Source organism: Misgurnus anguillicaudatus, chromosome 15 (assembly GCF_027580225.2).
Source record: "Misgurnus anguillicaudatus chromosome 15, ASM2758022v2, whole genome shotgun sequence".
Lineage (NCBI taxonomy): Eukaryota > Metazoa > Chordata > Actinopteri > Cypriniformes > Cobitidae > Misgurnus > Misgurnus anguillicaudatus.
In genome coordinates, this window is record NC_073351.2 from 21262215 (window position 1) to 21285334 (window position 23120).

Here is a 23120-nt window from a genome sequence, read left to right on the forward strand (position 1 = left end):
GGGGGAGAAAGGGGGGTACTGGAGCTGTATAAGGCAGATGAGAAAATATAAAGCGGGAGAGAGAGGAAAGGTATGTAAACTACTGAAAAATAATGGGAGGAGGAGAGAGAAGAGTACAATAAAAACAAAGGATGGAGGTTTGGAAACAAAGAGAGAGATAAGTGAAGATGATGATGTAACAATTACATGAAATGGAGAAAGAACGGGGAGCCGGATGATCTCACCTTGCTCTTAACCCTTTGGTCTCCGATTCTGAAACGCACGTAGATGTCTCCTTGACCGGAGTCTGGCATATCTTGGCCTTCAACCAGGATGACAGAGTAAACTCCGGTCCAGACCTGACTCTTTTGTCCACCCGAGAGTCGCGCAACCTGCGCCTGGCTGATTGGCTGACCCTGGAACAGCCAACATGTGAACATCATTTTAGAATAATTTTCACATAGCTAGTGAGACATCAAAAATAAAGAAACATTCATGCTATTTTTTTATATTACTCTAAAGTAAAAGTTTTTAATGCTCAGTGGTAGAGCATTGCATTTGTCTTATATGTCCACTTGAGTGCAAAAGGTCATGGGTTCGAACCCAGAAAACACAAATACTGATAAAAAATGTATAGCTTGTAATGCACTGCAAGTCGCTTTGGATAAAAGCGTCTGCCAAATGCATAAATATAAATATATATATAATATAACTGTAGTGCAAAGTACCAACCCTGAACCTACAGTAATCCTAACCCATATTAAGTAAATGTAGGTACTGGTGTTTTGTTGGGTAAGTACACTGTAAGTGCACATACTGCACGCTAAAATATAGTGGTACCCAGTTTCTTATACACTGCATATTTTTTGAAATACATTTGTAAATGTTTTACTGTGGCTTCTTCAGTTACTTTTTAGATGTTTTTTGTATTTATTTAAATGTTTTATTTCCAATCAATCTGTAATTTCGTTAAAGGTACAGTATGGATTTTTAGCATCATCACAAAAATTGCAGCCAACCTCAATTTCGAAATGCACTGAAGCTATGGTAGCTTATAATAAAGTTATGTATATTACATTGCATTTTGGTTAAAAGATCCTTCCAAAAGTTACAAATTGGCAGTGTTGGGAAGTAGTTAACTACAAGTAGTGATGCTACTAACTCAACTACATTTTTCGGTAGCTTGACGGTAGTTCAGTTACTTTTAAAATGGTGTAGCTTTAACAGTAGTTAAATACTTTTTTCCAGCAAGTAGCTATGCAGCGCGACCAGAAGCTACATTATGTTGTGCCTCCTCCGCAATGCCTTTTAGCAGTGCACTCGTACTGACTAAGCGCAGCAGTGTCTTTTTCTCTTCTTACTACAGCATATCAGAAACTCAACTGGTTCATTACTGCCATCTATTGTTCTGTCACGCATCTTTGCGAAGATCGTCTGATATATTACGTACAAAAAGTGCAGGGGTAAAGTTGACACTCTCATAATGTCCGTGATGAAGTGGCATGGTGGCAGAATCTAAAGATCAGTCAAATTCTCTTAAAGAAACCAACAGTTAAGTTTACATGTTCATATGTAATCTGTGCAAAGGATTTGAATGTCTGTGTCGAAAACTTCAAGCACATACTATTAGCCATTTTAAATTAATCCTCCTGCATTATTGCTTCTATATCAAATGTCTGTTTCTATATTAAGTGCAGTGATGAATCCATTTCCCTTTATTCCAAAATCGAATCTGTCCTGCCACAGTTTTGTAACAAACCTATAAAAACGCTAAAGTTGTGTTTGCGTAACTGCTTTAGCATCTACCAATCAAACGGAAAAAGAAAACATTTATATTATATATACTAAAAGTAGTGCATATATCAAACCACGTGATTTAACAGTAGTTCGTTTATAATAATTGTTAATAACAATTCATGGTTACTATCATAAAGAGCTGAAATAAAACTCATTTTTGAAACATTTTTCTGCTCTCTATTTTTTTTTTGCCTATTCATTGTCAATTTTAAAGACATAGATAAATATTTGAGTAGCCTATTGTGCACTTCACAAACTAAAACAATGCTAAAATCATAATTGTATTCCCTAAATCCTTTTCTTACAACATTTTTCATTAAATATTATATTAAGTTATTTGTAATATAATATCATTGTAAAAAAAATCAAAGTAGTTTAAATGTAGCTAGCTACTTTTTAATAGTAACTTGTAGTGTAGCTAACTACTTTTTCAGATGCGTAGCTTGGCTGTAGTTTAACTACTTTTACTGATAAGTAGCTTGTACTTATCTAACTACAGTTTCGAAGTAGCTTCCCCAATACTGCAAATTGGACCTTTAATTTACGCAAAATGTAAAAATACACTTAATGATGTTTTATTAATGTAGTTCGGGAGGAACACGTCAAAAAAACTACTAAAGTGCCTCCATGCTGTCTACAATCAGTAATCAACATATCTACCCAATCAGCATGAAGGCAAGCCCATATATAATCACAGTCAAACTCACCTAAGGATTCTCTACAGTCTTCAGAATCCCTCCACAAGCTCATCTCCTCTCACTCACAAGTTTACTCCCTAAACATGGGGGGGGGGTACTCTGCGTTCGGGCCCATTTCCGAACTCAGAGCCCTCTCCCCGGACAGCACGCCAAATACGTTTACAAATTTAATCTATACGACTTATTTGTAATTGTGAACTCGTGAATTGTATTAAGGATATATAAAATCCAAGCAATGAAATTAACCTGTAGAAAAAAAAGGATTCAGAATAAAGTGCTCTTAAAATCTTTTCACAGCAGATTGTTAACTAACTAAATACATCATTTGAGATGTAGTAGAAATGAAAGATTGGTTGGTTTAACAAAAAAAGTTTTCTTCTGTGATGCAAGTAGGTGAAAAGGTCAATAGCACCTTTAGAAATAAGTTTACTCAGAAAAACTGTGACATTCAATACTTATTTTACTCGCTGTACTGTATAAAAAGTAAAATATGGTCACTTTAAGAAAAATAAATATATTATGAAATGAAATGTGCAGGTGATCCTGGCATCTCAGAGAGAGAAAACGGGTCCATCAACAAGACTGCAGATGGATAAGTACACAGTACAGAGATGACTTGTGGGCTGATAGCCCTGCACTTTCAAACACGGCGCATCAGGAAGAGGCTGGTCTGTTCTGCCAGTAATCACAGACCAGAGAGCTGTTTTCCCACCTGGCTGCTTAAAGAGTGTGACAGGGCCTTTGGTCCATTAGAATCACACACGCATACACGACACAGCAGACAAACCAGCATTAACATTTAACGTAATGGCCACATCTCCATAAACAAGCCTCTTTAAAGAGAGAGAGAGGGGGTGAGAGATAAAGGGGGTAGTTACAGAGAGAAATACAATATTCATCCGAGCCAAGTCCTCCCAAGTGTTTATTTTGGACAAATTTCTGATCGGCATGGCCAATAAAACAATTCCGCTTAAGAGTAAGTGGCCCCTAAAGAGAGGCTATTCCTGGTCCTAAAAGAGCTGGGGGATTGCCTCCATATGGTGGAGCAGCATGGGGACACGAGGACAAGCCCAAAGCCGTATCCATTTGGCTGGAGCTTCAGTGCAGTCCGTCCACAGCTGTGATATTACATCCCAACATCTGGGTTATAGCTCACCATGCCTGGGAATGAGCCATCACAGATATCCTCAGCATCTTACACTGGCATAGTGCCTCAAAGTGTACACACACACAGACACACTTTCAAGACTCTATCACAAAGAATAAAAGCCACATACTATGTGCCAACATTACTGTCTGTTTCCATCTGAGAGACAGTGCGGCATGGCCGTGATGGCGAAAGTGCCAGGAGAGGTAAAAATTGAGAGATGTTCGGCTTCTTCTGATAGGTGTCAAATAGAACGAGGTCTCAGCTGTTTTGGCAGAGGACATGCTGGAGTGTAAACATGAACACTAGCGAATTCAGAAACACATACTGAGCTATACCTGTGTGCATGGTCTAGTGGAAATCTATCTGGGCAAATCTCACACACACAAACAAAGAAAAGTTCTGGTCATATTGCACCCAAAAATGAGAAAGAGATTATACTGTGCATGACAAAAACATCATCTAAATGAGAATTAGGCACACTTAATTATTCTGCCACAACTGTACTGTACTCACATTACTTTAATGTGAATAAAAGATTTTAAAAGTACAACATTATTAATGCATTATTATTAAATATGAATGTACAGTAAATAATAATAAACTGTAAGTACTGGAATACTTGCATAATGTATATCCACCTGTTTCTTGATGTAAATGTGGGCGCCGCCATCTTTAAGCTTTCCTGTTCGTAAAAATAATGTAGCCTATCACGAAGGACCCAAGTGTGCCGTTTTGACTGACTGTTTCATGTTTATTATGAAATCCAGAAAGACTGACAAAATTTGCGCAGTTAGGGGTTTCCATAATTGCTAATACAAACGCAGTAAATCTCTACAAAACATTTGTTTTAACCATAATCCATGTATAAGAACTGAATGTGTATGTGGGGCACATGCAATCATGATCTTACAAATCCATCCAGTAAAACCTTTCATAGAAACTGCCAGTAAACAATAAATACAATAATTATTCAAAAACAACTAATATTATGCTGATAAAATATTCTGATTTAGCTGATTTATTTATTCTGCTACTATATATTATTACAAAAATGCGATTACAGTACAGAGTATATACGACATAATCTGCTTAGTTAAAGGACAAGTTCGGTATTTTACACTTAAAGCCCTGTTTTCAGATTGTTTATGGTGAAATAGAACGGTTGTGATTGAAATTTCGAAATATGCGGCTGCCCCGAGAATTTTCGGGTGTTTGTGTTTCACCTCCCACCTCTACAATGGGTTTATAGGTGCACTGGAAAAATCCTTTCTAAAATGCATTAAACATTCGTTTACAAAGACGTGAAACTCACCGAGTGGTCAGGGGTGTTCACTGATATGCTCACACAAAAATCGCTGCAAAAGATGCTTTCCAACAGGTGTTTTAGCATTCGTTGTTAACTTGTGGACCTATTTTTCCAAACGCCTCACACCCGTACATTCTTGAGAGCTTGAATAACAGACACTCCAGCCCAGGTGGTGGCTTTAATCCGCCTTTGCCAATTGCAAGAATAGAAACAAAGTTCCCGGCGCGGAGTAATACCGTAACTCACAGCACATCTAATACAAGTCAATGGAGTTGGACAAAAACTACGATAAAACCTGTTGGAATGCGTATTTTGCAGCGATTTTTGTGTCAGCATACCAGTGAACACCCCTGACCACTCGGTGAGTTTCATGTCTTTGTAAACGACAGTTTAATGCATTTTAGGAAGGATTGTTCCAGTGCACCTATAAACCCATTGTAAAGGGTGGGAGGTGAAACACAAACACCCGAAAATTCTCAGGGCAGCCGCATATGCCGAAATTTCAGTCAGAACCGTTATATTTCACCATAAACAATCTGAAATCAGGGCTTTAAGTGTAAAATACCGAACTTGTCCTTTAATGTTTATAATAGTTCGTAATAGTTCGTAATGTGTTTGAGCAAACTTTTGTTATGTTTTAAATGAAAAATAATTAGAAGCGATGTAATAATTTTTCATAAAACGAAAACAACACTCAATACATGTAACGTTAGTACTGTTGTTTAATATGTTTATTATGGTTTGTTCAAATAACTTGCAATGCGTTGAATGAGAAAGATACTGCTGACTGTGTCGGACCGAGTGAAGCTCGACGTGTCACCCTAAACAAGTCCATTAAAAATTGCAGTTTTTTAGAAACCCTCGCACCAGAGGGACAGTTGTGACATTTTAAACCAGCCCATAAAAAGTTAAAAACACAAAGTCTTGGTAAATTCCATGTTCAAACACTCGACTGACTTTCCCATTGTAATGATACTGGTACGTCTCTGTGCTTTTATATTTGCGCATTGAAGACCCGTCACCTCCGATCAACAACACAAAATTATTAAATATATCTTCATATATCAAGCCACTTCGTAATTTCATCCTCACACTGGTTTATACATGGCAGGTGTAGTAAATATTAACTGTTTAAATTATGTTTTATGCGTGCTCCCACTACACTGTTTTCTACCGGCTGGCTATTGAACCGGAAGTCTCGCACCGGTTGAAAGGAAATGCGTCACATCACTTACTTCCGCATTCGAGAAAAAAGGGGAATGGATATACTAGGAGTATTTGCTGTCCTAAAGTTTATTAACTTTGATTATGATAACAAAAAAGTATTTTGACTAGATAGGAAGATTTTTATTATTGTATTATTTGGGCGAAAATGAGCTTCAATGTCATTAAAACACAACAATGCAAAGCCTCCTAATGGTAGGAATAAATTCAAACTAAAATATTCTTATTCTACTTTTACTGTGGGGTAAAACATAACTAATATAATAATAATTATATTAAGAAGCTTTCATACTGTAAATTAACTGTATACTGTATGAAACACAGAAGTTGTTAAAATTTGATACACAGCATTACCTTGTTTTTTTGACATGTACTGACATAAAATTCACTGTTAAAATAAATACAACATCCAAAGTTCACTGTGCTGGTACATCACTCTTCCATGCGACAGAGCTTTTGTACAGAGGACACTTAAATTGCTACCTTTCACAGCCTGAAGAATACAAGTTATTTCCTTCTGCTGTGAAGTAAATAAACTCTCAATTATGAACTGACCTACAGTACACAAAATTCAAGAAAGACGGGGCACTTTGCTTGAAACATGGTGATATGTATACAGTAATTGATGAATATAGATGGTACACCACATCAAACAACCACAGCCACAAACTAAAGTAAAAAAAAACTGTTTCAAAATTGTTTAACTATAAGTTAAAGTGAACATAAGGTCAATTCAAGACACTTGCAAAAATGCTGTATACATTATCAGTGAAATATCTATGTTGAAAGATGATAAGGATCTACTGCCCTCAAGTGGACATACAGTATAAGATGCATGAAAAAGTAACAGGTATACTGTGTTTGCATTTGAAATAAAAATTTTGAATGACATACCTTATTGAAACTTCCCTTTCTCTTTGGTAGCCACTTCTGAAAAATGTGACAAACAGAAATCATGTTACAAAACATTTGATTTATGCTTTGACTATTTCCACTCAAATTACAGTGAGTCTATATACAGAAGTCCTACATTTCGTTTTTCCTCTCGGATGGACAGACGGGCCTCTATAATGATCACTCCCATATCGTCCTCCGCACTGCTGGGATCCTCCAAATTCAGTGTCAACTGAAATGTTCTGCAGAGAGGAATTTCACAAACCTTTATCTGCAAAGTATTTTTTTTAAATAAATAATACTTGGGCCAAATAGTGAGAGGGAATTAACCGCACAATAGCATGGAAATGATGAAACTGAAAGTTTTTCTCACTTGTCCAGAACCAGTTTAGAGAGAGGAAAGCTGCTGGATCCCATGAAGTCATTGGATCGTAGATCACGATCATATACCTGAAATAATGAGAATTGTGATGCGAGGAAGACAGCCAAGCTGGTGTTGCTTTTATTAAAGAACGTTTTACTTTTTTTGGAATTTGGGAATGCATTAAAAAAAAAATTCTATAAATGCATATATTAAAAGATTAAATGCATATTACATTTTATCAGATACATTATGTTTATAAATGTAAGTATTGACTAAATTATTTTTGTTATATGTGGAGATAAATAAAAGAAGTCCCAAAATAGAGCACCTCCAATACAGAAAAACTATATATAGAATGAACATAAATATTCAAGTTAATAATTAAAATGCTTTGCATTATTCATTAATCTTAATAGGTCCCAAACCTTGACATCAACAGTCTGATCTAAGTCTCTGATGGCAGTGGAAAATGATTCATTCCAGGTGGGATTCAGATTCTTGTTCACAACTTTGCTTTTGTAGATGTTTTTGCCATCCAGTTTGAATTTGACAAATGGGTCACTTGTACCTGTTGAAAACAAAACAGCACAATTCCTTATTTTGAAACAAAGACGGCGTGGAAACTCATAAATGTCATCAAAACAAACATTACTACCACACAGATATACTCATACAAACTACCAGACTGCAAATAATCTTCACTACCTATCATTTAGAGGACAGTTTTAAGCATGGTGACTTTGGACTTGTCCCTTTTAGAGTGATTTGAACTGGCTGATCGTGAAAAATTATAACCAGCGTAAATCTGTTAATGTAATGCTGGTGCATTAAAACCCCAGAAACCAGGAGCAAGCGGTGTTAATCCCCAAAGCCTGTTAAGAAAGTCTGTCTGTTCGAGAGGGGAGGGAGAGCGGTCCGGCTTTGTCTATGCCGTGGTATGCAGATTGGATGGAAAAAGAAAATATGAGTGAAAAAGAAACCATCGCTTCATTTGTATGGCTGGATAAAAAAGCGCTTTAGAGAAGCTGCAGGGTGCCTGGAATCACATGACAAAAGCCCTGTAGGGAGAGACTGTCAGATCTGTCAGATCCCCTCTCCAAATGAACATCTCCAGGAGGCTGCTCCTCCCTGCCAGTCTCTGACAAGGAAACCTCCAGTCAGCTTGACAGGAGGATAGGGGCTCGGGCAGCCAGGGGGAGAGATCCGCTGTGACTGTAAAGACGGCACGGTGATGGCAGAAATTAACAGAAGGAAAATGGAGGACGGCGAAGGGGGGTTTACGGGCCACTTTCGGGCGTTTGCGTCAGTCGGGCAGAGAGCCGGGTGGTAATTGTTAGGCAAACCGCATCGTCGGCCTTGTGCTGTTGTGGGACAGACAAAAGTGAAAGGGAAGAATCAACTAGTATGATGAAGAAATTATTCAATTGGCTTCTGATCAAAATATTCTGATGTTTTAAGTAAGGAATAATTGACGATGGGCCGTTGAATTATAAAACAATAATGCACACCCAAGCATTATTTTCGATTAATTCAAAAGACCAGAGTCAATTATTCCACTTATACCACAGTTACCAAAAATATTGCTCTGGTGCATATTTTTAAGACATTTTAAAGGTTAGGTGTGCGGTTATTGAAAAATAATCAACACCCATGGAACATTTCTCAACCAATCAGAATAAAGAATTTAACAGCCCTGTGGTATAAAGTGAAATATTTTAATAATAAAAAAGAGTTTTCACCAGCTGTATCAGCACTTTGTATCATATTGTAGAGATGAAACTGTGTGTCATTCTAATTCAAGACCACAGGAGGGCACAATTTCCCAACAAATACATTTGAGATGCATCCATTTTTTCATATTTAGTACATTCTTCTATAGTATGATATAGATAGATTATGGTCTTTAATATTGATTACAATGTGACTGACAAAAAACTGACAGAAAAACTATAATATTGAGCAATATTATAATGTACACACTAAAAAAATGCATTGTGTCAAAAAGGGACGAACCCAGCCTGTTGGGTTGCAATTTAACCTATGGTGGGATGCTTTAACCGAAAATGCTGGGTAGTTCTACCCCATTGTTAGGTCAAATATTTAAAAAAATCTGGGTTAATTAAACCCAATGGCTGCGCTCAACCCTTTTTGACTAAACGCTGAGCTGAAAATAACCCAGCTTTTTTTGTGTACGTGCTAATATCTACATAACACCAATCATAATGAATTATTATGGATAATTTTCAACTAAAGTTTATTTGTCATATGCACAATTTGTCAGGCTCAGGCATTTTACAGCAGTGCAATATATGTAATTAAATGAAATACATAAATAAGTAACATCAACTCATTAAATGGAAATGGAGGGATTTAATGTTTTAGGCTTTAAAATTATTATTATTTTTTTAATTTTCAGTCTGCGTTAACTCCCCCATAAATGACTTTAGTCAAAAGTGTGCATGAACATTTCATCAAATTCATTTGGCAGTGAGGGATATCAGTGAAATATATTCTAATTATGAAAAATAATGAGGTAGAGATGATAATGAATAGCCTGTGGGTATACACCTGTGACTTTGAACATGAGAATGAGCCGGCCAATCAGCGCGGTCAGGCCCACCAGATACGCCGGCGTTACATCTGATGAGCTGCTCGGAGTATCAAATGAAAATGTAGGAATGTCATTTGCTATAAGATTTTAATAAACCTTGCTGTAGGGACAAAACACAAAGCAACCCATTCACTCACTTTGCAACAACACGCTAGGGATTTTCAACAATGTCTAGGAAACAACACATCACCGAGACCATTTGCATCGGCTCAGAAGTAGATAAAACGAAAGCTTATTTGTTTCTCTACGCTCGTGTTATAAAACTGAAGCGGCTTTTGTGCATCTGTCTGGATGTAACATTTGAATGGAAGATAGATAATCCAAACAATACTTCCAGAAATAGCCTTTTGTTTTCTTGTACGTTACGCAATTGGGAAACAAGTAAGGTGATAAAGAGAAGGACAATCTGGTCCGACCGCATTCTAGAGAATTAGGAAGACCATACAAGTCTTACCTGCTGATTCATAAAGGCTACAGACAAAGAAGACGTCGAAAGTCTGCTGTGATACTGAGCACTTATTTTAATTTTATTTCATGTGATTAAAAACAGGACTTAACACATTCAACAGAAGTTGTTGGCACCCCCAGCATGTTAAATCTGATTGTGGAAAATGTATGTTAAGAATGTATGCAAGTTGCCCGTATGCTTTTGTCTACCCAGGTCAATACAGACAAAAGAAACGTCTACTCATTTCTAGACCTGTCATTCAATACTACAATAAAAAGGGGTCTTGTATTATCCTGAAGAGGTTTATTTTGCCATAATCCCTTCATATAACCCCTTGTTTGCCTGGATGTACATTATCCCGCTGGAAGTACACTATATTCAATCCACATACGAATAAATACTGGATTTGAAATATTGAATTGAAATATTTGGCACCAATTAAATATTTTGATGTTGGCATGAGAATAAAGACGGAGGAGTGATACATTAAACACATTAAGTGGCACCGGTCAAAATGACTCGTAGTACAGACATGAGCAGTCTGTCACAGATCTCTCCCAACTTATAAACCAGTGACCTTTGCAATGGCAGATGTCTAAGAACAGCATCCAAACATCAAGAACTGGACAGCACCAGGCGCTGATATGAATCATACCCGCTGGTTAAAGAAATCAACAGCTCTGTGTGTTCACCTAACACAACAGACGATCACAACATCGCACTAAGACTTGCAAACACAATGCTAATAACTGAATTAAAAGGAAGAATTGCTCATCTTTAACATGACATGCTGTACCAGTCTTGTACTTTTGTGACATGCCACACTACATGTATATGTATCATATTGTATATCTTTTTCATGCAGGACAGTAACAAACACCTGGGATCAATGATGCAAGGAGACAAGAGAAACACAAGCATCTGGATATTTTCAGAGGGTCAGATCATTAAAGGTCTAGTAGTAAAAAGGTGAAAATCCCATCCCTCCTACTCCTAATCAGGTGTATGTTTAACCAAAGGATCTAATCTACTAAAACCATCTCACTGGTTTTAAATAACAAAAGCAAAACATTGAAATGGAGTGGAATTTGCAAGTAAGGCTTTAAATGGAAATGACAACACCCAGCATAGCAAGTTTAATTATCTCTATTAGTCTTTATCTTCATTAGTCACAGTGTTTAAGAGGCAATACCTGAGCGATCTCTGACTACCAGGTTTCTGCCCTCCTTCAGGTTGATAGTGAGCAGATACTGAACCTTCTGCTGTGGATGAAGAATCTGGCTGTCATACAAGCCTGGTGGGTTCTGTAAAGCAAAGCACAAAGACTTCAACATAAATGCAATGTCTGTATGTACACTAAATAATCATATGTGCATTAAATCAGGGTCATACAATCCAATACAGTATGTTAATACTATTTTAGAGAAGAAACTATAAAGACCAGCATTATTGGTTACCAGTATATGTTGTGTTTTGATACTGGTATCCCCGTACTTCCACAAAACATCTTAAATGGCTAGTGCACCCATTTTACTTATCTCATAACCTGTATGAGATTTTTTATTCTGTTGAAAACAAAAGAAGATCATAGATAGTAAGCACATAATGTAGTCAATGGTACTCATTGACTGCCATAGTATTTGTTTTTCCCACTATGAAAGTCAATAGGTACCGTCAACTGTCTGGTTACCATCATTTCTCTAAATATTTATTTTGTGTTCAACAGAATAAGGAAACTCACATTCACACCAGCTAGACATTGCTGGTCAACCAGCTTGACAAGCATGAAACTAAACCTGCTACTTCCAGCATAAGATTTTGCAAGATATTTGTCTCTTCAAGACAGCACTTCCTATTATAATACTCACTTTTTGTTCATCTTGATCTGGTAGGAAGACAGTGTCATAATCACTTGATTCATTGTGATAGTCCTGAGTAAAAAAAAAAATGTCTTGAATGATAAACTTCCAACAGCACTTGGGATTGGCATCTGTGTGGACAAAGTAATGTTTTCCTTCACAAATGAATGACTATTGGTGCTCTGGGGATTTAAGATTATTGTTAGTGATAAACAGATAATAATTATGTCCACTTGGCTAAAGTTGACAGAGGTAAAGGATAGTATAGTATGTATAGTATGAGGTACTATTATTATTAAAGGGACAGTTCACCCAAAAATGAAAATTCTGTCATAATACACTCACTCTCGTGTTGTTACAAAACTGTAGAAATTTCTTTGTTCTGATAAACACAAAGGAAGATATTTTGAGGAATGTTTGAAACCAAACCGTTCGTGGACCCTAATCACTTATATAGTAGGAAAAAATAATACTATGCAAGTAATGGGGTCCACAAATGGTTTGGTTACACACATTTCTCAAAATATCTTCCTTTGTGTTTATCAGAACTAGGGGTGCAACGGATAACAAAACTCACGGTTCGGATCACATTACTGTTTTTGAGGCACGAATTGGATCATTTTTCGGATCAGCATAAAAAAGGATGGGAAAAATCTAATAACAAATCAAGAAATTACAAACTTTATAAAAAAGAACAAAGTTGCACATTAAGTTAGGTCTAAAATGATCATTAGGTATACAAAAATCGAATCAATTAAATAATAACACGGTATTTATTGTATTAGTTTAATGTAATTATTATTTTTAGAGCTTCAGAAGTGATTTTTTTCTTTGTCTTCGGTTGTTTGATTAAAAAGGGGGTTCAATGGTATTTCAAGCATTCTGACTTATTAACACAGTTATAGAGTTGTTTCCTCATGCTAAACGTAGGCAAAGTGTCAAAAAAGCAGTTGGACGTGTTACAGAGTATTTCTGTGCCGAATGCACTTCGCCAGAGTTCGTACAAGTTTCGGAAAGTTTTTTCGATTAGAGTTCCAGCTGACGTTTCAGAGGTTTCTATACGTATCACTTCTTTATATGGGAACTTCCCCCGGAAAACCCCGCCCACCCGTCAATCAGCGGGAGACGCTAGAGCTTGCAAACATCTTATCACGCCACTCAGCTTTGTTTAATTTCAAAACTCAACAATGGCACGAAAGAAGAAGTGTGTTTTTGGATGTAAGGAGAAGAAATCCAGCCTTATGAAAACAATGGATATAGTTTATTATCCGGGGTAGCAGCTGAGTTTTGCGTGTGTGTTTGATGTGGTGGATTTTCCCAACCGGGTCATGACGAGTTGCACGCGGTAAGTAAGACTTCTGTCTTATGTTGGAAATAGTCGCGTGCATATTATATAAATGACACGAACATGTAGTGAATCATAAGTTAAAACAGTGTTGTATAGTGTTGCATGACTCGTACTCGCTCCTCCCGCAGTATAACTCCTCCTTCTTCATTTTTTCGTATACGTTATCGGAAAGATTCGGTACAGCTAATCTTTCTTTTATAAATCTGATTAAACTAAAGACTCTTCGGAGATATAAAGGATGTCATACTACTCTATAGGTACTCCAGATTAACATCAGAAATGCAGAAACAGCGTGTGTTACGTGATCTTTAACATTAATGATACAGACTTAAGTACTGTAGGTTAATTGAGGTTACTGTCTCTTTAAGACCAAATAGGCACAGACTGGTTTCTGCTTCTAATCTATACACACACTTTAGACATAAACAAATGTTTTTATTAGAAAAAAATACTGTGGAGATAATTTTGTTTGTATGTGTCCTGTCAAAAACAGAAAGATTTGTGTTTGCTTGCTCTATGAAACACGTCTCTCCGTGTGTGCAGTATTGAGTGCCCTTACGCACGCGTGTGCACACACACAGACAAAGGCTGCATTACAAACGGCGCAGGCAGCATAAATAGTCGTCACACTTAAAAACGTTACGTTGTTTTTATTGCTGTATTAGCCACATTTATTTCAATACACTACAGTATGAGATACAGTGAAGCAACTCTCTAAAGTTTACATATCAAGAGTTCTGAATCTGCTAATCTTTAAAGCTCACGTAACACACGCTGTTTCTGCATTTCTGATGAAAACCATATTCAACTTTGAGTGAGAAGCTCCGCTCGTCAATGTCAGTTTTCACACGACCGTCCAATTACAGTGGAGGAGGGGCGGGACATTACCACAGCAACCAACCGGCTCACAGCTGAAGCATCACACCTACCAAGCGCTCAGCTGAAAAACAGCTGGCATTTGGCGTCCTCAAGGCGTTTTCAGCCGTGTTTAAAGGTTTTGGTGTGTCCAGCTCCTAAGGCTCACCGAAAGAAAAAGCTCATCTCCACGTCAGCACCCGATGTGTGTAATCAACGGCCGTGTGACGTTGACCAGCGTAGCGCAAGCCTAGGGTTCGGTTCGGTGGAAAAAAAATCTAGGATTCGGCCGAACCCGAACCCCGTCAAAAAGCCCAGTATTCGGCCGAATCCGAATCCTGGATTCGGTGCATCCCTACCAAAAACACACTTCTTCTTTCGTGCCATTGTTGACTTTTGAAATTAAACAAAGCTGAGTGGCGTGATAAGCTGTTAGCAAGCTCTAGCCGCGTCTCCCGCTGATTGACGGGTGGGCGGGGTTTTCCGGGGGAAGTTTTCCGGGGGAAGCCCATATAAAGAAGTGATACGTATCGAAAACCCCTGAAACGTCAGTTAGAACCATAACCGTAAAAAATTTGCCGAAACTTGTACGAACCCTGGCGAAGTGCATTCGGCACAGAAATACTCTGTAACACGTCCAACTGCTGTTTTGACACTTTGCCTGCGTTTAGCATGAGGAAACAACTCTATAACTGTGTTAATAAGTCAGAATGGTTGAAATACCATTAAACCCCCCCTTTACATAGTATTTCTGTGCCGAATGCACTTCGCCAGGGTTCGTACAAGTTTCGGAAAGTTTTTTTTTTGATTACAGGTCCAACTGACGTTTCAGGGGTTTTCTATACGTATCACTTCTTTATATGGGCACTTTCCCCGGAAAACCCCGCCCACCCGTCAATCAGCGGGAGACGCTAGAACTTTCAAACATCACATCACGCGAGATAGCTTTGTTTAATTTCAAAACTCGACAATGGCACGAAAGAAGAAGTGTGTTTTTGGATGTAAGGAGAAGACATCCAGCCTTATGGAAACGATGGATGTGGTTTGTTGTCCGGGGTGGCAGCTAAGTTTTGCGTGTCTGTTTGATGAGCTGGATTTCCCCAGCCGGGTCGTGAGTTGCATGCGGTAAGTAAGACTTCTGTCTTACGTTGGAAATAGGTGCGTGCATATTATATAAATGACATGAACATGTAGTGAATCATAAGTTATAAGTGTTGCATGACTCGTACTCGCTCCTCCCACTGTATAACTCCTCCTTCTTCATTTTTTCGTACGTTATCGGAAAGATTCGGTAAAGCTAACCTTTCTTTTATAAATCTGATTAAACTAAAAACTCTCCGAAGATAAAAAGGATGTATTACTACTCTAGGTACTCCAGAATAACATAAAAAATGCAGAAACAGCGTGTGTTACGTGAGCTTTAAAGGATGATCACATCTGACTGGAGCTGGACCGGACACATTCAACCGCACGTGCGTTTGTGCGTAAAGTAAACTGCTCACTTTAGCGCCTTTTTGTGGTTAAATTGTTTAAAATCACTTGAATGTTAACATTTGCAAACCTTTGAAAGACGTTAAACTTTCCCTATTTAAATTTGAGTATTAATCCGCGATTCACATGCGAGCCGAACCGTGGGTCGTGATCCGGATCAACTGTGATCCATTGCAGCACTAATCAGAACAATAAAATGTATACAGTTTTGTAACAACATGAGAGTGAGTAAATGATGACAGAATTTTTATTTTTGGGTGAACTATCCCTTTAAGTGCTTATCTTATTGTGTAAATGTAAACGTCTGGTCTAAATTTAACAACACTCCTTGAGAATGAGGTATTATCTTGATCTCAAAATGAATGTGTTACTTGGTGATAACTCACATCTGTCCTGTTCTCAGCAGATCCTATGACAAACATTCTCAGTGGGGAAGATGGCTCTTGTTCACCCGAACAAGATGAGCGTATTTGATCCTCGCAAGTGCCGACTGACTCTGCCATGGCCGTCGAAGACATTTCACTCTCCAAAGGCGTTTGTCTACCTGCACTGGCTCTAATGAGAGCTGAAGTCACTTTGTCTACTGGGTCTTTTCGTATCAGAGCCGGTGACATCCTGTCTGTATCTGAATCACTTATATACCAAGTAGTGGCTCTTGGCTTTTTATCGGCCGTGGTCTCCACTGAAACTGGAAAGTCCACAGGTCCACATGATCTCTCTGATGGTGCTGGGCTGTTCGAGTATGGTATATAGTCAGAAAAAACAAGACTGGAAGAATCACTCTCTGTTTCATCTGGGTCACCTAAAACAGCTTGGCTTCCAAACAAGATGGTGTCTTGATCAGGTGGCCTGGAACCATCCAAAGCCAGCATCTCTTCCGGTTTAAACCTAAGATCAGGTACAGACATGCTCCTTCTGTGTTTCAGAGGTGTCTTTTTCTTCTTTCCACGACCCATTTTTCCAATCTTTATATTTAACTTCGGCCATATTCTCTTTTTCGGTTCCATTATGATTGCAAAGAAGACTCTACTTCAGCTGAAATGCAAGCATAACTGTCAAACAAAAGCAGGTAAACTTTTTGGATGTCTCTGATAAAATTGTATCCATGAGCATTTCATGGGATGTCCTGCTTGGCTTTGTCAGATCATTTCAAAAGCATTGAGGTGAGAAATGCACACTGTAATATATTACAGAACCTTTTCTGTTTGAGCTACTGAAGGTTCTAGGTTTTCTTTTCATATTATATTTTGTTCCATATAGTATAGTACTTGTTTTGCCGTACATTACATACTTTACACACTAATACAATTTAATTAACCAATGTCTTAAAGACTAGTAATCCAGAATCCATGGAAGTAAAACAAGACACAAACAAGTCTTGTATAAACATTAATTTGTACTTGCTTTGGACAGAAGTGCCTACCAAATAAATGTCTTAGGGGCGGTTTCCCGGACAGGACTTATACTAAAATGCATATTTGACATGCCTTCCTTTAAAAACACCTTGCACTGATGCATCTTAACATGTCGCATTGTTTTGTCTCAAGATGCACACAAGTATTCTTATTTTTAAGGTATGTTTCGTAAAACCTACTTAAATGTGCTAATATAACTCAGGCCTACACTGTCAAAAAATAAAGGTAAAAAGCTGTCACTGGGGCAGTCCTAATATGTACAATTTAGGTACAAATAACTGCCAAAATGTACCTTTGAAGTATTAATATGCACTCTTTGGGTACAAAGGTGTACCTTTTTGAAAGGGTACTGTCCCAGTGACAAAATTTGTACCTTTATTTCTGAGAGTGTAGTCTTAAATTAAACCAAAACCTGTACAGGAAACTGACTGAGCATTAGAGTCTAGAATTTTGATGTAAAGAGCCATTCAAGGAATATTTCTTCCAAAACTTTAATCCCAAAACAGGGATTAGTTTAAGCCAGAACTAGACCTTAGTTTAATTAGGAAATATAACTAGTTTTAACAAACATGCCTTACTAAAAACATTACTATGGACAGCGCTTGCATTTATTTTAGTCTAGGACTAGTCTAATCCCTGTCCGGGAAACCGCCCCTATGTGTGGTTCAGCACAAGACACACAAGAACCAATGAGATTTTATGTTACTGACATGCCGTCATATTTGGTTTTAGCGTGTCATTTTGAAATAAGCTTAAAGGAACACTCCACTGGAGTTAAACATTTGATTTTTGCCGTTTTGGAATCCATTCGGCTGATCTCTGGGTCTGGCGCTGCCACTTTTGGCATGGCTTGGCATGATCCATTGAGTCTGATTGGACCATTGGCATCGCGGTAAAAAGTAACCAAAGAGTTTCGATATTTTTCCTATTTAAAACTTGACTCTTCTGTAGTTACATTGTGTACTAAGACCGACAGAAAATTAAAATTAGTTTTTTTCTAGGCAGATATGGCTAGGAACTATACTCTTATTCTGGCGTAATAACCAAGGACTTTGCTGCTGTAAGCAGGCGTAGTGATATTATGCACTGCCCGAAAATAGTCCCCTGCCATTGAAAGATACTAAAGGGACTATTTTCGGCTGCTGCGTAATATCATTGCACCTACTGCAGCCATGTTACAGCAGCAAAGTCTTTGGTTATTTTTTAGCGCGATGCTAATGGTCTAATCAAATTTAATGGATTGTGCTAAGCTATGCTAATAGTGGTATCACCAGACCCGGAGATCAGCTAAATGGATTCCAAAACGATAAAAATCAAATGTTTAACTCTAGAGGAGCTGGAAAATGAGTATATTTTCAAAAAAAGTGGAGTGTCCCTTTAAAATATTTATAATTTTCTTTCGGAAATGAGGTGTTTTGCTTCAGAAGCTACTGTAAATATTGGAGTCCCACTGGAGTCATTTAAATTACTTTAAAGATGGATGTACAGTTAGTGCCATTTTGGAGCTTCACCATTTTGAGTACCATAAGATTATGGCACTTTATGGCCATGTGCATTATGGCACAATTATATTTGTATTATTTGTTTGTGTCAAAATGAAGAAAGGAAATACATCTGGAATGGCATAAGGGGGAAAAAACTTCTACAAGAATTTTAATTTTGGGCTGAATTATTCCTTTAACCAAATGCTGGTTGCATGTAAAAAAATTCTCCACGCTGTAAATGAAAATCTCCAAAAAGGAGACAAAAGACAGATATCATTTAAAAGAATGTCAACAATGAGAAAATACAGTTTAGCATTCTGAAAAAGTTCACTTTTAACAGCTGTTTTGCCTAAGAACTCTAACTGTAATAGGTCACTTCCGAAAAGCAAAGGTGGATGACATGGTTATAGCTTATATTATGTATACTTGACCTCTGTCACTTGATTTAAAGGAGCTTTTGACCCGTGGAAACATTAATCTTTATTAAAAGTGGATCATATTTGTAGTCAAAATGTAACATAAATGTAGAATTTGGTGCCTATAGACCCCTTCAAGGTTTGTAAACATTGAATGACCATCGGGTGCGCGCGCAGCATGGGGTCAAATTTTTACATCATTGAAAGAAGGAAGTTCAACACTGAAATCAGTATTTCTCCCCTCTCAGGGGACACAGAGGGAATGATGCATGACCATTCAAAAACATGACTGGGTTTCTAACTATACAAAGCTTAATGCAAATGGGTGAAGTGTCCCTTTAAGTCAAGCCAGTAGCAGGAAGCAAGTGAAATGTGATGAAACATGCATGCATGTACAAATGCAAAGTATGCAGGAAAAAAATGCTGTGTGACAGTAACACATATCAGACCACCATCATTTTGAGTTTTCACACACAAAAAGTCACACTAGTTTCATTGTGCTAACATGTAAATAAAAGTTAAATGTAACTAAATTAGTATTAATAAACACATCAGACAAAAAACCACATGGCCATACCAAATGCATTTATTTACTATATAAACTTAATAATTTTAGAGCAAAGCAAATCGCGTCTACATATTATTTTCTTTTTTTACATTGCAGTGTCAAATAGTAAAGTTGTAATGCACTACGACACCTCCAACTCCATTAAACAAAAAATGATAAAAGCACTAAACTTACTAGGTACACAGACACATACTAGGGGCATTGCTCAGTGAGGTGTGTTGGTCTGGTTTATTTTACTGATGTCATTTTTAGCAACTTAAAGAGCTAGGTCTGAGTTCATACCCTGTTTACCACCAATTCACCTTAACAGAGTAAACCTTTAACACTTAACGATACATTCGTTTCGAGCCTACCTTAATTTACTCAAAACTCAATTTTAAGAGTACATTTTTTGTTAATATATAAAACTTTGTTAGATAATGAGAGATAAAAGATAATGTGTCCTAACGTTATTTGTGTTAGCATAACACTCAAGAATGTTTTTAATCGTTAAACACTGAATTATTCAAACCGCATAAAGAGGTCGTAAAAATAACTATTTTTGTCAGTTTTACCGTAACAATATTTGCGTAACGTTTGCCTGTGGTTACTGTTAAAGTATTTGTGAAAAGTAAAAGCTCTTACCTCTATCCAAACAAATGTTTTTCAGACGTGTTTCAGGTGAAATACATGGCACCTTTGCAGTCAATTCTCACATCTACCTGTCTGTCAGCATTGTTGGTGTCTTTTGAGAGGTGTGTTCAACTTCATGCGGCGATGCGCACACATTTCGGCGTCTGACATCAGAGTATCGCGAGATAGAGCGTTCGGATTGGTCTCGCGACATTTTGATACAATATGCTGACTGGGCTGCGCAGAGCCGTATGAAGTCGAACACAACAAAAGCCTTTGCGCTTGGACCGGTTTGTGTTGCCGGGCGGGGTATTGCCACTGAAACAGTTACAGAAACTTGAGGAATTTGCATAAATGTACTGTAACCAGTGGTGTAGTGCAGGGTATACGCAGGTATACGGAGTATACCCACCTCTTTTTTTTGATGGCATGGGGTATACCCACTTCTACTGGGGGCATAAATTAAGAGTATACCCACTTCTACTGGGGACATAAATTAAGAGTATACCCACTTCTCCAGACAACACTACACCACTTACTGTAACATTAAATGATTTAGCGTTAAATGGTCTAAATGTAATTTAACGAGTCTAAATATTGAGACTGTTCGTTATCTGCATTAGCAAACGTTTATACGTGTCTTTAAGTGTACCTACTGCAGTTACAGTACTGTAAGTAAATTTGAGCTCATTTTAACATTTTTCTGGGATTAAACTAGTACAGTATATTGATCAGACATTAAAAAACTGTGATAATAAAGACTGTTCGTTATCTGTAATTTAGCAAACGTTTATACGTGACTTTAAGTGTAGTGCAGTTACAGTACTGTAAGTAAATTTGAGTTTATTTCAACCTCTTTCTGGGATTAAACTAATACAGTATATTGATCAAACATTAAAAAACTGTGATATTAAACCCTTAACATGCAGCCTTATGTGATATTATTAAACCCATCACACTTATTTGGCTTGCATGAAAAGTTGGAGCCACCTGGTGGCAGCTTTACACATTGCATGGCTATTCACATAAACTTGCTTAATAAAATGTGCAACTATTGTAATAGATTTAAAGATCTGGATGAATATTATGCTGTGTTCCATAGCCTACTACTAAACTAAAAGGTCTAAAAAAATAACTACCTACTTGTTTGATGTGCATTGATTGTGTGATTCTTAAAGATGCATGCAGTATGAAGGCACGTAGAGTGAGTATTTGAGGGTACAATAAAGTTTTTAATAAAGCGGACAGATTCTAATGTTTGGATTTTCACATGTGGACAAAGTCTACTCAAATTCAGAGAATTGTTCACTTCAGTTAGCACAGAAGAAGCGAGAGAACCTATATTACACAATAAAAGCCAATATCTTTACTTTAGTGAATGCAGAATACAAATTTGTACAACAATCTCTAGCATAATATCTTAGTCATTCAATAAAAAGTTCACTAGAATATTAATTGTATAATGAAGAGAAAACAACACATTCAAGGGAAATATAATGCAGATTAACTTAAAGGTCTCTCTCTCATGTTTTTTACTTTTTTGTCCATTTTTTTCTTTTCCTTTTTTGAAACATCTCGTTTCATTTATGGCAACAAAGTCCAGCTTGTGCCGCCAAACGGTTTGAGCAATCAAACCGCAAACAGCTTCTTGAAGTGAACTATTAGCTACAAACAATTACCAAATACATAATTCTGTTTTAGAAAAGCCATAAAGCAAAGCAGTGTAATCTTGCACAGCAAAGTGAAGAAAGTACGCAACACACAATTGTTGTTTCTTCTTTATCCCTTCCTTTCACATTCAACAGTTTGTGATTTCAGACACAGCACTCACTCTGCACCATAGGAACAGCCTCCTCCCTTTAGATTATTATGTATTTCTTCTGTGCATTTGTAGGGACTGCTGGACAAAACTGCACTTCATCAGACTGAGGCTAATGTTGTTTGAATGGGATGTGTGTGATATATTGGATACACCAGCAACTCTTTGGAGTAAGGCTCTAATTGTGCATGTAGCAGAGAAACATTCCCTGATTCCAAATCGAGCACTAATGTTGAGTGGGTGAGTATGTATGTGTGCATTGCAGTATAAAAAACTGCACGTTTTTTTTATTCCCAGTGCTTTTATAGCACTAGGCTAGCATTATTGCTTGTCTACCCTGAAAAGCTTTGATTGTGATCAACTTTAAATGATTCTCAACAGACATCATCCAATGGGTTTCCGAGTTATTAAATTCAGCTGAGACAACAAAGCTTGTACGTCTGAGATACATCTAAAGCTATAGGCCTACCTACAGTAAAGCAGTGACTGCATGGCTCTTGTTTTTTATTTTTTTATTTTAAGTGTGCCTTAATATGTAAGCACTTAGGGACGAAGGGTTAACAGTCTTCTTTTCAGAAGCTCAATAAAGAGCACTTCATTTATGAACTATAGGCAACATTGTGTGACAAATGGGGATATGATATTATAGTATGCATGTATTATTATTATCATCATTTATTTTTTAATGTGAATGTCTCGTGTTCCTGGCTATGTGTGGGTTTGGGGACTGCATAGATTAATATCAGCTTATTGCCTGTTGCTAACGGCAGGGAGGTATCTTA

At 37.4% G+C, this 23120-nt stretch overlaps 1 protein-coding gene across 1 annotated transcript in view; it reads right to left on the minus strand.

Annotated features, from left to right (window-relative positions):
* mctp2a (multiple C2 domains, transmembrane 2a) overlaps window positions 1-20675 on the minus strand; it is a 52216-nt gene extending 31541 nt beyond the window's left edge. The window contains exons 1-9 of the mRNA XM_055175005.2: window positions 20532-20675; window positions 16411-17059; window positions 12340-12402; window positions 11664-11775; window positions 7838-7980; window positions 7422-7498; window positions 7185-7290; window positions 7049-7084; window positions 225-395 (exon numbers count right to left, since the gene is read on the minus strand). Of these exons, the coding sequence (XP_055030980.2) occupies window positions 225-395; window positions 7049-7084; window positions 7185-7290; window positions 7422-7498; window positions 7838-7980; window positions 11664-11775; window positions 12340-12402; window positions 16411-17031 (1329 nt within the window). The 5' untranslated portion in view covers window positions 17032-17059; window positions 20532-20675. The remainder of the gene's footprint in view (window positions 1-224; window positions 396-7048; window positions 7085-7184; window positions 7291-7421; window positions 7499-7837; window positions 7981-11663; window positions 11776-12339; window positions 12403-16410; window positions 17060-20531) is intronic.
* Between the last annotated feature and the right edge of the window lie 2445 nt (window positions 20676-23120).